The sequence below is a fragment of the Carassius gibelio genome, chromosome A19, assembly GCF_023724105.1.
Source record: "Carassius gibelio isolate Cgi1373 ecotype wild population from Czech Republic chromosome A19, carGib1.2-hapl.c, whole genome shotgun sequence".
Lineage (NCBI taxonomy): Eukaryota > Metazoa > Chordata > Actinopteri > Cypriniformes > Cyprinidae > Carassius > Carassius gibelio.
Window position 1 is genome coordinate 5,327,820 of NC_068389.1, and position 15,768 is coordinate 5,343,587.

General features: G+C 37.8%; 1 protein-coding gene and 1 long non-coding RNA gene across 8 annotated transcripts in view; one reads left to right on the forward strand and one right to left on the reverse strand.

The window, feature by feature from the left end:
• Window positions 1-15,768, forward strand: part of LOC127935833 (uncharacterized) — a 221,460-nt gene that overhangs the window by 72,461 nt on the left and 133,231 nt on the right. The window lies entirely within an intron of this gene.
• LOC127935786 (receptor-type tyrosine-protein phosphatase U) overlaps window positions 1-15,768 on the reverse strand; it is a 263,677-nt gene that overhangs the window by 65,105 nt on the left and 182,804 nt on the right. For all 6 annotated transcript variants that reach the window (XM_052533964.1, XM_052533960.1, XM_052533963.1 and 3 more), the window contains exons 10-12: window positions 10,195-10,396; window positions 7,850-7,952; window positions 5,203-5,500 (exon numbers count right to left, since the gene is read on the reverse strand). In XM_052533964.1, the coding sequence (XP_052389924.1) occupies window positions 5,203-5,500; window positions 7,850-7,952; window positions 10,195-10,396 (603 nt within the window). The remainder of the gene's footprint in view (window positions 1-5,202; window positions 5,501-7,849; window positions 7,953-10,194; window positions 10,397-15,768) is intronic.

Sequence of the window (15,768 nt, forward strand, 5' to 3'; positions counted from 1 at the left end):
GAAGAGTATGGCACTTATGTGATTCAGATTATTTGGATCTTGCTGAAGAGTCGATATGGTCACTGATTGATGAATGCTCAGACATTGATATAGACATCATAGAGCTAAAACAAAGGCTGCAATGCAAGCAAAACAAAGGCTATTCCCTGCTGGATGAAGCTGCTACATCCACATCAAGGAGCAGAGAAAAGATGCCTCTGGGATATAAAATCAAGTCATATTAAGTTCTTTACTTAAGCGACACCGAAAATGGTGAAGACAGTGCTGGGAAAAGTTTATAGTGTGATGATGCACAAGAAGTCTCAAAAGGAATCAGGTGTTATACAGCTTGGAGGCCTCTTCTGGAAGTCAACCTATGCATGACTAGAATGGAACTGTTTCTCATTATAATTGTAGAATTATAGCTTCATAGGTGACTTCAAGGTATTATTTTAGTTTTTCAGTGTGCTGCTTGTTGAGGTACAATGGACTCCAGGTTCTTATTTCAAGAGTAGACTGGATATCTTACAGTTTAGGTTGCCAAGGGGAAGTTTAACTTATTTCAGCGCCGTGGTGAAGAGTAGACCCCAAGGTTAGGTTGAGGATGGACAGCAAAACTTTACAAATACATACACTGCGTGATTTTTGACTATTTACATGCAAGCAGTCAGAGTCTTTTTGATAACTACATTAGTATGCGCTAATGGCAAGTCATTTTGTCTACCCTTCATTTACAGGAAATTAATTCTTGATATCAACAATTCACTTTCCAGTAGTTAAAATGCTAATTCTTGATATCAGGAATTAGCTTTCTACTAGTAACCATGGATATTTTGATACCAGGAATTACATTTCCACTAATAAAGATGTTAATTCTTTAAATCAACAATGCTCGCAGAAATTTAATTATAGTGACAATATTCATTTTTGGATGTGACTGTTACAAGAAAGACATTGTAAATACTATATTGATATCAGAAATACATTTTCAGATATCAGAAATTCCAAACTACTGACAACTTAATTATTGCTATCAGAAATTTACAATCGTATTTATTTTATTTTATTTTTTAGTACTTTTAACAAAGTAATTATTGATATCAACTAAGGCATTTGATATCTGAGATTGCCCTTGCAAGTAGTGAAAATAGAATCACTAATATCTTAAATCATATTTTAACTAGTAGCAATACTTTTACAGATATCTAGAAATGACATGTGTACAGGTAAGCATAGCTATGATAATGAGTTAATGAATATTAATGAGATATGTTTTTCTCACAATCCTCTTTTCTGCAGGGTCAGTGTAAGATGGAGGAAGAATCTTACGTTCCCAGGTGAACATGGACGTATTAAAGGTGCCATATGCAGAAATTGAGGTAAAAATATCCATAACATGACCTACACGAATCAAAAGAATGAGAAGAAATAAAGGCGATGATGTCATTAAAAAAATGTCAAGTTATAGTGTTGCAGAGATATCAACCTTAATTAGCATTAGCATTACTATCCCCGGCCCGGCAGGTGTTGTAATACCAGTTTTGGCCTTGAGAGGCGGTATGCGGGCAACATAACCACCAGCCAACCTGCAACGAATACACGAATAACTCGCAGGGCGTACCTGGACCTGATGTCAATCATGTGGAAAGTACAGCCCACTACTTTCAGTTCAGAGAAGAGAGCAGAAGGATAGCTGAAGCCCTTGGCAAAAGACCAACACCCGCTACAGGGAAACAACCGCGCTCGGAATCACAAATCAAATCCGATAAGAATACCAGAGTAAACATCGGCACTGCTTTTAATCGCTGGAGACAACTGATGGACCTGAAAGAAATGAGGTTCGACTCCGAACTTGCAAGTTAGATGCTGTTAGTATTTCGCTAGAAGTTTGTTTTATATGTTTGTGTATTTGTTTTCGGGAAGTTATAACATAGAAATGTATCGAAGGCTGTTCGATAAACGTGCTAATGTTAGCGATGGCTAACCGTAGCTGTGTTTGATAATTAGCTAGCTGTAACTTAACGTTACCCATTTTATTATATAGGGCTGTGCATGTCTTTACTCATGTACATCTCATCAGTAAAGACGGTCCTGTAATTAGGAGTATATCTCAGCACGTGTGTTCGGATCAGGATTGCCAGGTTTTCACAACAAATCCTGCCCAGTTGCTTCTCAAAACTAGCCCAATCCCGCTTCCAGAAGGTTCCCCGATAAAACATTGCTTCCCGGGGTTAAAATATAGTTTTTTTAGCAGGGTTGCCTTGGTATAATTCGCATTTTAGGGGCTAAATATCACGTTATTTGTATTGGGGTCGCTGTGACCAGCGGACATGAAAAACAACCACCACAGACTTGGCAACACTGGTTGGCATTTCCTACACGGAGCCGTAATTCACTGACAAATTTTTATTCACATACTTATATTTGTCGATTTTGAAAGCGATTTTGTGTTAGTTGTCGGTAGACTAAGGCTCTGTGCAGTTACTGCCGCTCCACCTGAACCATTGTTGCCAAGTCTGCGGTTGTTTTTCATGTCCGCGGTTTGAAGCAATCCCAATAACGTGATATTTATCCCCTAAAATGCTAATTTTACCAGGGAAACCCTTCCCAAAAATTTATATTTTAACCCCGGGAAGCATTTTTTATTGGGGAACCTCCCGGAAACGCGATTGGGCTAGTTTTGGACTAGTTTTAAGAAGCAACTGGGCAGGATTTGTTGTGAAAACCTGGCAACCCTGATCTGAATGCACATGCTGGAGATATACTTCTAATTACAGGAGCGTCTTTACTGATGAGAGGTGCATGAAAATTGCATTCGATTTTTTGCACAGCCCTATGTATCATAACTAACCTGCTCTGTCTAGTCTGTTGGTCTCCGTGTCCTCTTTGCTTCGTGGTTTTTCTGTGCGTGAAAAAATTGATGTGTGGCGTGAAAGCTTGTGAAAAGAGTCAATTGCGTGTGCCTCACGGTGAATGCTTGAGAGTTGGCACATTAGTTCTCAAGCAGAATAAAGGACAGGTTGATTATTGCTTTTTAGCGTTTGTATTAATCTGTGATGTGTCCCTGTTTGCCTACAGGGACATAAAAAAATAAATTAAAAGTGATACGTGGACCAAGGTGTCTGAGATTGTTCATTTTAAGTAAAGGATCATAATATTTCGTCCACAACAATATTTAATGAGGTTATAACTCCTTGTGGTTAGTCTGCTTAGCTTGTTTGCTTTGCGGCCGCTTTAAATACAAAATAAGCATTTGATCTACGTTAGAGCGTCTGAGCGCTCACAAATCTTTCTGCAGCGTCGTGAGCAGAGCGGCAAGATCGATTTTTGACGCTCTAGACGCCGGCGGTGTGAACGCACAGTTAGGCTTCGGCTATGGCTGTAGTGTTGTTGTGAAAGTAGGGGAGGAGCATAGAGACTATGCCGGTTCTCGTTTATTACTCTAGAGTAGACCAATTCACTTTATTGAGGCATACTGCCCCCATCTGTTATGGAATGTGGAGTATGACTTGATTTTTTTTGCCAAACATTACAGATGGCACCTTTAAAAGTACCTAGATTATTAATAGAAACAAGAATACACACAACCTTCAGTCACTTTTGTCAGGTGCAGCTTAGCCTCTGAGGATAATGCAGACTAGAGCTGAATTGTTAAAAAAATTAGTCTTTAGTGGTGATAATTATTTAATGATTCTGTGAACAATCAGCTCTTTTTTTTCTATCTCTCTCTCTGTCTTATTCTGTGTGACCTTCTACATTCCTAATCCTACCTGATACCTAAACTTAACTACTACCTTACTAACTATTAATATGTAGCAGGTGTTCCCTATTCTAAAGTGTTACAGCCATTCACAGACACGGCTTCACTTAAGAAATCTTTTAAACTTTTAGAGTTTTAAGTTTTGAGGATCATGCAGGTGGTCTTGGGCAATGGTGAGAAATGCCTCATGCTTAAACAGCAGTGGTTTATTTTGTGTGTTCACTTCATTTCATTCCGTTTGCAGACATTTCTGAAGGACTTTTGCTCTTATCCTTGGGTTCTTTCAGGGTTTTCCATGATGATCTTCAGATGCCTCTTCAAAGAGAGAGTAGCAACAGTCCAGAATTTTCTAAAGCTATTGGGAAATGTGTGCCTATTTCACTCCAAATAGCTTCGGGAATGTTGCATCACAGAGGTTGACTTATCCTACTTTTCCTGTCCTGTATATGGTCACTCAGTCCTCAATGCAATTCTGCAACTTACAGCTTTTTGTGTGTTATTGGCATCATGGAAGTCATTATGTCTTAGATCAGACAACATTTTATAAGCAAGCAAGCAATGCAGAAAAAAATCATATCAAGGGGTTCAAAAACTATTATTGACATATACATATATACATTTTATTCTTCTCCAGTGTAGATTTCAAGATAAAAGATAAAAGATCGGACAAGTCTATTATGCTTGATAACACAAATGTGAATGGATAATACCTGATAGGGTGGTCAACAATTTAATATCAGTGGTAATAATCTTAATAGACACTGCCTTCTCTCTTCATAAAGGAATAAAAAGTTTTGATCATTGCTTGGCCCAATTTTAAGACATATTAAGACGTTTCTGAATCAATCAATCAATCAATCAATATTCAATTTTTTTCCACATTTTAGCCAGCTGACTGGATAAAACAGATACACTGAGCTAGATAATGCTTAGTTTTAATTCGTACGTATTTTACGAGGTGGCTTATTCGTACGAATTTGTACAACCTCACTCGTACGATTTTATACGATTTGTCTAAACCCCAGTGACGGTTAGGTTTAGGGGCGGGGTTAGATGTAGGTAATTCGTACAAATTCATACGTATTGTGCAACTAGTAAAATACATACGATTTGGCAACAATCGTATGAATTTGTATGAGTGTGGTCGTACAAATATAAAACAGATACACTAAGCTAGATAATGCTTAGTTTAACTTTGAACCATATTATATGGCCATGGCTCTGCAATCGGAATGTTTAGACTAAATCAAGCTATTCATAAGAGTTTGATATAAACTATTTCCCTATTCTTCTTGAACATCAAAATTACCACAATCAATCAATCAATCAATTAATCAAGCAAAAAAACGAAAAGTTACATTTATGGAATAGTTCTATCTTCTTGCTTTTTCTCATCTACTTCTCTCTCCAAGCTTTATACAAGGATGAATATGAGTGTTTATTGGGCAGATGTGATCACTCACCCCTCTGAAGTTGCTGGAGGCCTGGAAGTAGATGAGATAGTTCTTGCTGGGGTCCAGAGGTGTGTTCCAGTAGCCGTTGTAGGTGTGGTTGTCCCCTACAGTGAATGGTGTAGCCTCAGGCAAGCTGCTGGGTGTGAGTTCAGCGGTGTAGTAATGAGACGGGGCACCACTTGCCCCTCCGCCTCCCCCTGGACTCTCCCCATGGGAGGAAGGAGCAGGGAAACACTCCACGTGTCCCAGCTCCCTCCGCCTCACATGTCTGGAGCCGTCCTCCTCCACCACAACCACATGATAGGTGCTGTGCAAGAAGATGGAGCAGACTTTACACACTGAACTGTAACGTCCTGCATTTGTACTCCTTCATAAAGTCACTATAACAAGCAACACGTGCTTAATGAAACAATGTCACACACACACACACACACACACACACACACACACACACACACACACACACACACACACACATATATATATATATATATATATATATATATATATATATTAGGGGTGGAACTTTTTCACGGTTCGGATTGTTTCACCATTTTAGCGTCACAGTTACAGTTAAAAACTATACTTTAAAAAAAAAAAAAAGAATATTTTATCTAACTACAAGCAACATCACTAATAAATACAGTAGAGTAAAGATACAAATAAAATAAACTGTGATTTTATGTTTTTTTTTTGTTTGTTTTTTTGGAGAGGTCTAGCATTAGTTTTTAGGTACAGAAATTGAATAAAGTAATCAAATGTAAAACAGCATTGCATACTGGACTCTATACATTTTAAATTGTTTTATTAAAGTTACAAACGCTTTTTAATCAAGAGCAGTGAGTGATTACTTTGTTGTTGCTGTTTCTATTAATATAAAGACTGTCACTTTGAGAGAATGCACTGATAAAGCAGGCCTACGTCCACCTGGCTATGTCTGCTGTAGGATACTTACCAAGATGGGCATTTTGACATAATTTTTGTGTGAATTTGTCCATTTAAACACAATACTTCAGAGAGACCTTAAAGGTTTAGTTCACCCAGATAGCAAATTTATGTAATTAATAACTTACCCTCATGTTGTTTCAAACCTGTAAGACCTCAGTTTATCTTCGGAAGACAGTTTAAGATATTTTAGATTTAGTCTGAGAGCTCTCAGTCCCTCCATTGAAGCTGTGTGTACGGTCTACTGTCCATGCCCAGAAAGGTAAGAAAAGCATCTTCAAAGTAGTCCATGTGACATCAGAGGGTCAGTTAGAACTTTTTGAAGCATTGAAAATACATTTTGTTCCAAAAATATCAAAAACTACGACTTCATTCAGCATTGTCTTCTCTTCCGTGTCTGTGTGAGAGAGAGTTCAAAACAAAGCAGTCTGGATATCCGGTTCGCGAACGAATCATTCAGTTCACCAAATCGAACTGAATCGTTTTAAATGGTTCACATCTCTAATACGCATTAATCCACAAATGACTTAAGCTTTTAACTTTTTTAACTTGGCTGACACTCCCTCTGAGTTCAAACAAACCAATATCCCGGAGTAATTCATTTACTCAAACAGTACACTGACTGAACTGCTATGAAGAGAAAACTGAAGATGAACACAGAGCCGAGCCAGATAATGAACGAAACATTGACTCGTTCACGAGTCAAGAACCGTTTCTGTCAGACGCGTCCGATTCGTGAACCGAGGAGCTGATGATACTGGGCATGTGTGATTCAGCGTGAAGCAGACCGACACACAGAGCTTCTGAACTGAACTGATTCTTTTGGTGATTGATTCTGAACTGATTCTGTGCTAGTCTTATGAGTGCCATTAGTAAACCGAAGGCTTAAATCAAGGACAATTATTGCCAATGATGACATTAGGTCGAGCGCAAAAGAACCGGTGAACCGTTTTCTTCAACCGTTTTATTGAATCGAACTGTCCGAAAGAACTACTCACTGTCTCTCTTCATAGCAGTTCAGTCAGTGTACTGTTTGAGTAAATGAATTACTCCGGGATATTGGTATGTTTGAACTCAGAGGGAGTGTCAGCCACATTAAAAAAGTTAACATCTTAAGTCATTTGTGGATTAATGCGTATTAGAGATGCGAACCATTTAAAACGATTCAGTTCGATTTGGTGAACTGAATGATTCGTTCGCGAACCGGATCTCCAGACTGCTTTGATTTGAACTCTCTCTCACAACAGACACAGAAGAGAAAACAATGCTGAATAAAGTCGTAGTTTTTGCTATTTTTGGACCAAAATGTATTTTCGATGCTTCAACAAATTCTAACTGATCCTCTGATGTCACATGGACTACTTTGATGATGTTTTCTTACCTTTCTGGACATGGACAGTATACCGTACACACTGCTTCAATGGAGGGACTAAGAGCTCTTGGACTAAATCTAAAATATCTTAAACTGTGTTCCGAAGATAAACGGAGGTCTTACGGGTTTGAAACAACATGAGGGTAAGTTATTAATTACATAAATTTGCTATCTGGGTGAACTAACCCTTTAATATTTGCATGCGTTCTGAGGAGTGCATTGCGTGCATCCTAGCATGTGGCGAACCGAGTGTGGAGAATCGAATGGTTCATTCGAATGGAACTGTCCCATTCTTAATATATATATATATATATATATATACATGAGTGGGTTCATTACCTAACAGGTGCTCCTCTCCCCAAGGCTGGACGCAGGAGGACTGTTATTGTGCTCTCAGATTCACTCAGTGGAGAGGGGACGTCTTCATAATCAAACGCAGGTGCTGTAAGGGGAAAGAAAGATCTCAAATTATTTGATCCGTTTCAGATGTGATTAACAAATGCCTGAGTGACCTGAAACTGGAGCAGTGAAGAGTTTGTGCTGCTCCACACATTCTATTGAACGATTTGTTTTTAAATTGTCAGTCAGTCAGTTCAACTCTATGATTCGTTTGTAGTCAGCAGCTCACTGGAGGGACAGATTGTCAGTATACAAAGACTTAAAATAAAGGTTTAGAATGACAAGAGGATAAGTAAAAAATCACATAAGTTGATTTTTTTATCTATTAAAAAAAATAAAAAACAAAAAAATCACCTCAACCACCCAGTAACTGTAACACACAAAAATCTGTCAAATTAGTCTTGGTTTTCCACTGACTTGAATCTCCACAGAGAATAAAAAGCGCCTCAGACAGAGTGTGCCACACAAGGGCAATGAAACGCAGTAATGGAGGCGGATGAGAGCGATCCACAGTCCTTTATAAAGTCTCCTGAGGGGCGAGCGCAGAACAGAGCTCCTGCTCCCATTCCTGCTTATTATCCTAAGTACATTAGTGAGCCGTTACAGAGAAACGGGTCAATGTCTCAGCCTTCAGCATACCAAAACAAGCAGAAGACCTAGAGTAAAATGAACCAGAGCCATCATCACAGAACTAGTGTTAGATCTCAGGACTGACGGATGTTAGGACTGACTATAGGAACAAATCTCAAAAAGAAACACACAAATAAACACAAAGACAAATTTAGCTCATGCCTAGTACAGCTAGTACACCTGTGAGATGCAAAAATCCACTATTGACACACTAATTAATTTAACACAAAGCAGGGAAGCTATTGAATGATTTGGGATATATTATATAACTCCATAAATCAGAAAATAATTAAAGCATGCTTACAACACTGAATAAAATAAATAAATAAATAAATAATCAATGTAATTGTGACTTATTTTTCATATTTTTAACTCACAATTGCAATAATAATAACAATAAATAAATAAAAAAAGTCAGAACTGAGAGATATGAACTTGCAAATTGTGAGGAAAAAATACAGAATAAGTTTATTTTGTGCAATTGAGATTATATCCCATAATTCTGACTTTACAACTCCCAATTGAGAGTTTATAGCACAACTGAAAAAACATGTAAATAAAAAATTATAATAATTGCGATAAAATAATGTCACCATCATTAAACACCAAAAATATTTACATATTATATACATCTGGCAAATGGTATATGAAGAAACCCATCTTTTCTTTTTCTAAAACTGGAAATTTGGCGCATGTAAGCGCTACTGAACTAGAGATTTCAGGCTCAGTGCATGAGAGGAGGGAGATAAAACTGAATGTGATGTATTCAAAGCAAAATAGATTAAAGGTGATAAATTATGTACCTAAACATTGTATTTCAGAGGTTTTCTTTCCACTAGTCTGAATGAAAACAAATTTTGGGAGCAAAATAGTCCAAAACCTCAAAACTGACCAGTGTGTGAAATAACAATGGTTTTGCTTCTGGTGTCTGGCGTGTCTGGCCTCTCTCTCTCTCTCTCTCTCTCTCTCTCTCTCTCTCTCTCTCTCTCTCTCTATATATATATATATATATATATATTTATTTATTTATTTATTTATTTATTTTTTTTTGGAGCTTGAGAGCCACCCACCATGCTTGGAGTGGCGTGTGTAAATAATGACAGAATTTTGGGGTGAACTATTCCTTTCATGGGGCTCTTTAAACAGATTTGTATAAATAATGTTGTTTGGTCAGAAGTACCAAACGGGCTGAGACTAATGAGTTTCCATTTCATTTTCAGTTTATAGAGCTGCAAAATGCAAAGCCAGAGACTTTTCCCACAAGCCTTTAAGTTCATTGGTGGAAAAAACGATTTCCCAAAAGGACCTGCCATTTTCCCTTCAGTTTGCACAGTTCTCCCCTCAGTTTTTCGACTTATGCCTGGGTAAACCTCTGTATCAATATTTCTACTGTTCAGAGAGTCGATCTCGCCAAAAGAGTAGCTGTGATTATGTTTGAATGAAGTCCAAATAACTTATGAATAAATGCTGAACCAATTAAAAGTCCCTCACAGGCATCTTACATTTATTCCAGATAAAACCAAAGCCCATCTTGCTACTAGTGGAAAACTTATAATTAAGTTCTTTAGATTTAGACAGACAAAGCCAGCAAAGCTGTAGCTGTACTGATGTATCTCATATCCCAGAATGCCTTGTGGCAATGCATATTCCCTCACCTGAGATATTGGTGGTGATTTCGGTCAGCGCGGTCTGGCCAAAGCCCTTGGCGGTGCGGGCACGAACAGACACCAGGTATGTGGTGCCAGGATGAAGGCCGGAGAACATGTGATACGTCTCATTCTTTAGTTTGGAGACGGTGCGCCGTGGGCCAGGAACGTTGATGCTGGGATCTGACGATTCGATGCTCTGGTAGCTGATCTAAAAACAGGAAACTGACTGTGAGCCCAGAGGAAATGTTACAGCAAACTGTGGAGGATCAGTGTTGATGGAGTTCAGCTTCACTTTACCCACAACAAACCTGATGTCTTCACTTACATTACCTTAGCATTTCTGAAGACTAGCTTTATGCTCCAAATATTATTCCATGCAAGTGATTATCAATTTAACAAAAAATGGTAGCAATCATAAAGTCTCATTACTTTCAGAAATTACAGAATATTTCTTGAACCATTTAATCCCCGCTGAGATTTTATTCTTCCATTTTGATCCATGCAAGAGGAGTCACATTATTTTAATACATACTATATAAATATTTACCATTGAATACATGTAATATACAATTTCATACAGAGTTTCAAGAAATAATTTTGGTAAATTAATGATACAAATGATTCAAAATATAACCAATTTCTAACTTTGTGTCCATTATATAATAAGTTTCCCCACCCCCGTCCCATGACAATATAACTTGTAAGTAGTAGTGACTTTATATTAGAGCCTGGCCAATATATCATTTAGCCGATATTATCTGCCGATATAATCCTGTCACTGATATATCAATATTGACGAATATATGATCTGATATGAACCTATTATGCAGATTAAATGCTTCTGAATAGTGTAATTATTTAGTTTGTCCAGCAGAGCATGCTTCATTGTTTGCTACTGGCGACCCAGGTCAGTGTAGTTTAGATATGCGCAGATGAGTTTAAACTTCACCCGAGTCCACCCCTCCACACCTATAATTCTTAGTTTGGCATGAGGATATGATGAATGGATGGTTATTTTTTAACCACAGATTCAGGGACTAAAGCTTATCTGCGCATCATGGCATGCAGCACATTAAAGCCTGTTTTACGGCCACCGGAGCTGACCATGGCTACTCAGTCAATGAGTGATTATACCGATATATTGTGTAGCCGATATTATCGGCTGAACCATCCATTTAATACATATAATGTTCTATTTGTGTTATGTATGCTATTTATATTAAGCGCAACAAAGTTTACTGTTAAGTGCACTGATGTCAGACTTATTTTAATAATAAAGTTTTGTTTTCAAATTGGTTACACAAGCCATTTTTTTTTCTTTCTACTGCATGTCTGTGAAGAAACAGACAGAAAATGTCCAGCAAAGTTGAATCGAATAATTTATTTACTAATAAGGCCATAAATAACTTGAACAGTCACTTCATTCAGTGAATTCAAATCAAAGCTTAAAACTTTTTAACCAACAGTATCACTAATTTACATTGTGTATTTTTTTTCTATTTCTATGTGATTACTACATAATCTGTGTTATATGCAACTGTATTATTTGTAACTGAATTGGGCAAATGTCCAATGAAATTGTTTCTTTGTAATCAATTTTTGTTGCTTTTGGTGTACCTTGTTCAGTGTCTTTGAGCCTGATAAAGGCGCCATATAAATTAAACATATTATTATTATTATTATTATTATTATTGTTGTTGTTGTTGTTGTAGTCTAACCTGCCAAATTATAAACTTTTAGAATACAATTAGAATACAGGCACTGGAAAAAAATTGTTTTAAGAAAATGCTTCAGCGCTTCAGACCTGGATGGCATCCCTAAAGACACCTACAGTATAAACACATTAAGATGTAATGGAACCCCCAAATTTAGCACCAGTCATTCACACTTCAGATTTAAAATAACTGTCTCCACTGCGAGCTGTTTGAAGAATGTGTTGAAACTGCTTTGCTGCCGCACTCACTCTGGAAAACTCTCTAGGGAATTTAAGGGAGCCACCTACAAAGAGTGACTCACAATTAACTCAGATGAAAAAATAAATAAATATTGAAATAGAACTTACAAATGCAAGAAGGTTTCAACAACTTTTAGCCCCTCTACTCGTTTCAAATCAAACATGTTATATATATATATATTACACATCGGAAAAAAAGAGACATCAGAAGCAAGTTGTTTCAATTTGATGCAGAAAAAAAAAATGTGTCCAACAGAACTGAAGACATCTGCCTTGAAACGTTAAATGAAACTGAATGTTGCTCAAAATCAGTTAAAATAGGTGGTATATAATTTAAGATGACCTCATACTAACATTCTATGGATTATTATTATAATTTTTCATTGTCACCTTTGCCCTTCTTAACAGAGCTCCCAGAGCTCGAATACATTAATGCATGGTTCCTGTAAAGCGACTGATATTGAGCCATTGTAACATATCAATCTATCATTATTTCTGTCATCTGTAAATAAACCTAAAATGTGAAGCTTTTTAAACTTTTAAAAATACTTTCAAACAAGACTTTTTTAAGATAAAAAGTGTGTCTCTGCTTTACCATTAACTATTACATATTTTACATTTCTTAGAATTTAGATTATGTTTTCTTTACATTCAAATAGAACTGCAATTTTGTATAATGTTCATCATATCAGTTCAAATTCAATTCTAAAACTGGCAGAGTGGTTCTGTTCAATGCTCCTGAGCAAGCGATAAAGTTGCTGAATAATACTGAACAAACGTTGGGCTCGATCACACACCCAGCACAATGCGGTGCGGCGCAAGTATATTTGCTAGTTTCAGCCCGATGCAGTTCTCATTTTCCCGTCCTGTGCCACGTTGTTTAAATTAAATTACATTTAAATTTATGCATTTAGCAGACGCTTTTATCCCAAGTGACTTACAGTGCATTCAGGCTATCAATTTTTACATATCAATTGTTCCCGGGGAATCGAACCCCCAACCTTGCGCTTGATAATCAATGCTCTATCAATTGAGCTACAGGAACACTAGTAAAAGCATTGAAGCATTGAAGATGCTTACGTGTGTTTGTTTGTTCCCCGACATTTTTGTGGTGAATGTTTTAAAAACGAATAAAATAACATTTAAGTCAATTAAGTTTTTTATGCCTGTTTTATGAATGAAAGTGATAATGTTTGGAACGGCATCAATAATTAAATGACGGCAGAATTCGGCAGTTAGCCGACTGTTCAGATAACACTCACTGTTTGTTCATAACTAATCCTCTAATACATCATTTATGACCAGCAACACCTGAATGTTACCTCAACTGAGTGTGTGATTGAGAAATCATTAACAAATCCATCACCTGAACTAACAGCAGAGTGAACTAAAGCTACACACGTTACTCCCAAACAAGCTCTGAGCACGAGCAGACGCTTGCAAGTGTACATACTGACAGTTGAGGTAATTGAAGAGGGCTGAGGCAGTAAAATATTACCAGACTAAAGCACTTACACACAATCGCCCCATCCGACAGCCTCTGCAAGGCAAATAAGCAATTATGTTTGTCCCTCAACTAATTGAAGCCTGGAGAATAAACCACAACATGATTAGCACAAGAACACCTAGGCTCTGTGAAGGGTTGAGAGAGTTACAGCACACACACTAATGACTGCTGATTGAGAGGGAGGATGAGGGATAAAAACAAACCCTACAAACTCTGTGTGAATGTGATTCTGCACAACAGCTAAACTCAAATATGCCTTATCCCACAGAATCAGATGAAGCATAAACTGTGGCATCATCAAACATGATCACGATTCATTTTTCATCACATTGCACCAATAGTTGACCCTTTCATTAACATTGCAATTCAGTAACTTAAAAAGCTAATCATTTAAATAAGCCGATAATTAAAATAAGCAATAAGCAGATGGCACTGAACATGGTAGCTGTGTTGCAAACTCCATGTAAACTCTATTGTATGTTTTACTTGTTATTTTGTTGTGTTGTATTACGTGTCTGATGTTGTTAGTATAACGGTCTACAATAGACACACACTTTTAAACATTTCAGATGCTTCTGTGTTGACCATTCAGGGGAAAATTTACAGCGATCATTATCACAGATGTTTTCATCCCCCTCAAGCCAACACAAACCAGGCACTCAAGGAAATGTATTTTAATATAAGTGTGCAAGAAACTGCATACCTAGATGCAGCGTTTATTGTTACGATGAACTTTAACAAAGCCAACTTCTGAACAATAGCTCCAAAATATTTTCAACACATCACCATCAACATGTGTGGTGATCGTGTACTGGATCACTGCTACTCTCCTTTCTGGGACGCCTACAAATCTCTCCCAACCTTTAGGAAATGGCAAGCACCCGTCCTCAGGACAATTCAATGCTGGTCAGACCAATCGAATGCTATACTACAGGACTGTTTTGATCACGTGGACTGGGACATGTTCCAGGCAGCGTCTGATGACGACATAGAGGCGTACTTGTAAACTGTAACTTGTCTCATCAGGAAGTGTGTAGCTGATGTAGTGCCGACAAAAACAATCTGCATCTACCCCAACCAAAAACCATGGATTAACAGCAATGTTCGACGTTTGTGGATTAAAGCTCAGCATTTAACACCATAGTGCCTGCCACACTTGTTGCAAAGCTCCAGACTCTGGGACTAAACAGATCTCTGTGCAGCTGGATCCTGAAGTCAGGTGGTCATAATGGGCAACAACACTTCAACCCCACTGACCCTCAACACTGGTACTCCTCAGGGCTGTGTCCTCAGCCCACTCCTGTACTCCTGTACTCATGACTGTACAGCCACACACAGCTCCAACGCCATCAACAAATTCGCTGATGACACAATGGTGATAGGCCTGATCACCAACAACGATGAGACGGCCTACAGAGAGGAGGTGAGCACCCTGACTAAATGTTGTCAGGAGAACCACCTCTCACTCAACATCAACAAGACCAAGGAGCTGGTGGTGGATTTCAGAAGACAGAGCAGAGAACACACACCCATCGCCATCCACATTGTTGGAGGTTAGCTTACCTCCCTCCAGGACATCTACTCCAGCCGGTGCATAAGGAAACAAGGAGGATCATCAGAGACTCCAGCCACCCATCCTAGATGTCTCCGCAGTATATGATCCCACACTAGCCGACTGAGGGATAGCTCTTTCCCTCAGGCTATCAGACTAATGAACAGTCAGAACTAAAACACCCTACAGCATACTCCCAAAACACGGTATGACACACACTGCATTTTAACCCCAACACAGTGGACTTTATGTACATACTGCACTTAATACAATCTTGTATCTGCTACCACTGGATACCATCCAACTCACATCCATTACATTTTACATATCTAATTCATGTATAAGCTGTTGCACCTTCACATATATTATGTCAATCTATGTCTAGATAATGCTTACATACTGTGTATAATTGTGTATTGCTTACTGTAAGTATGTCTAATAGTACACTGTGTGTAGTAGACATATGTGTATATTGCACATTGTCATCTGTGTATCATATATATATATATATATATATATATATATATATATGTATTTATATATATATATATAAATATATATGTATGT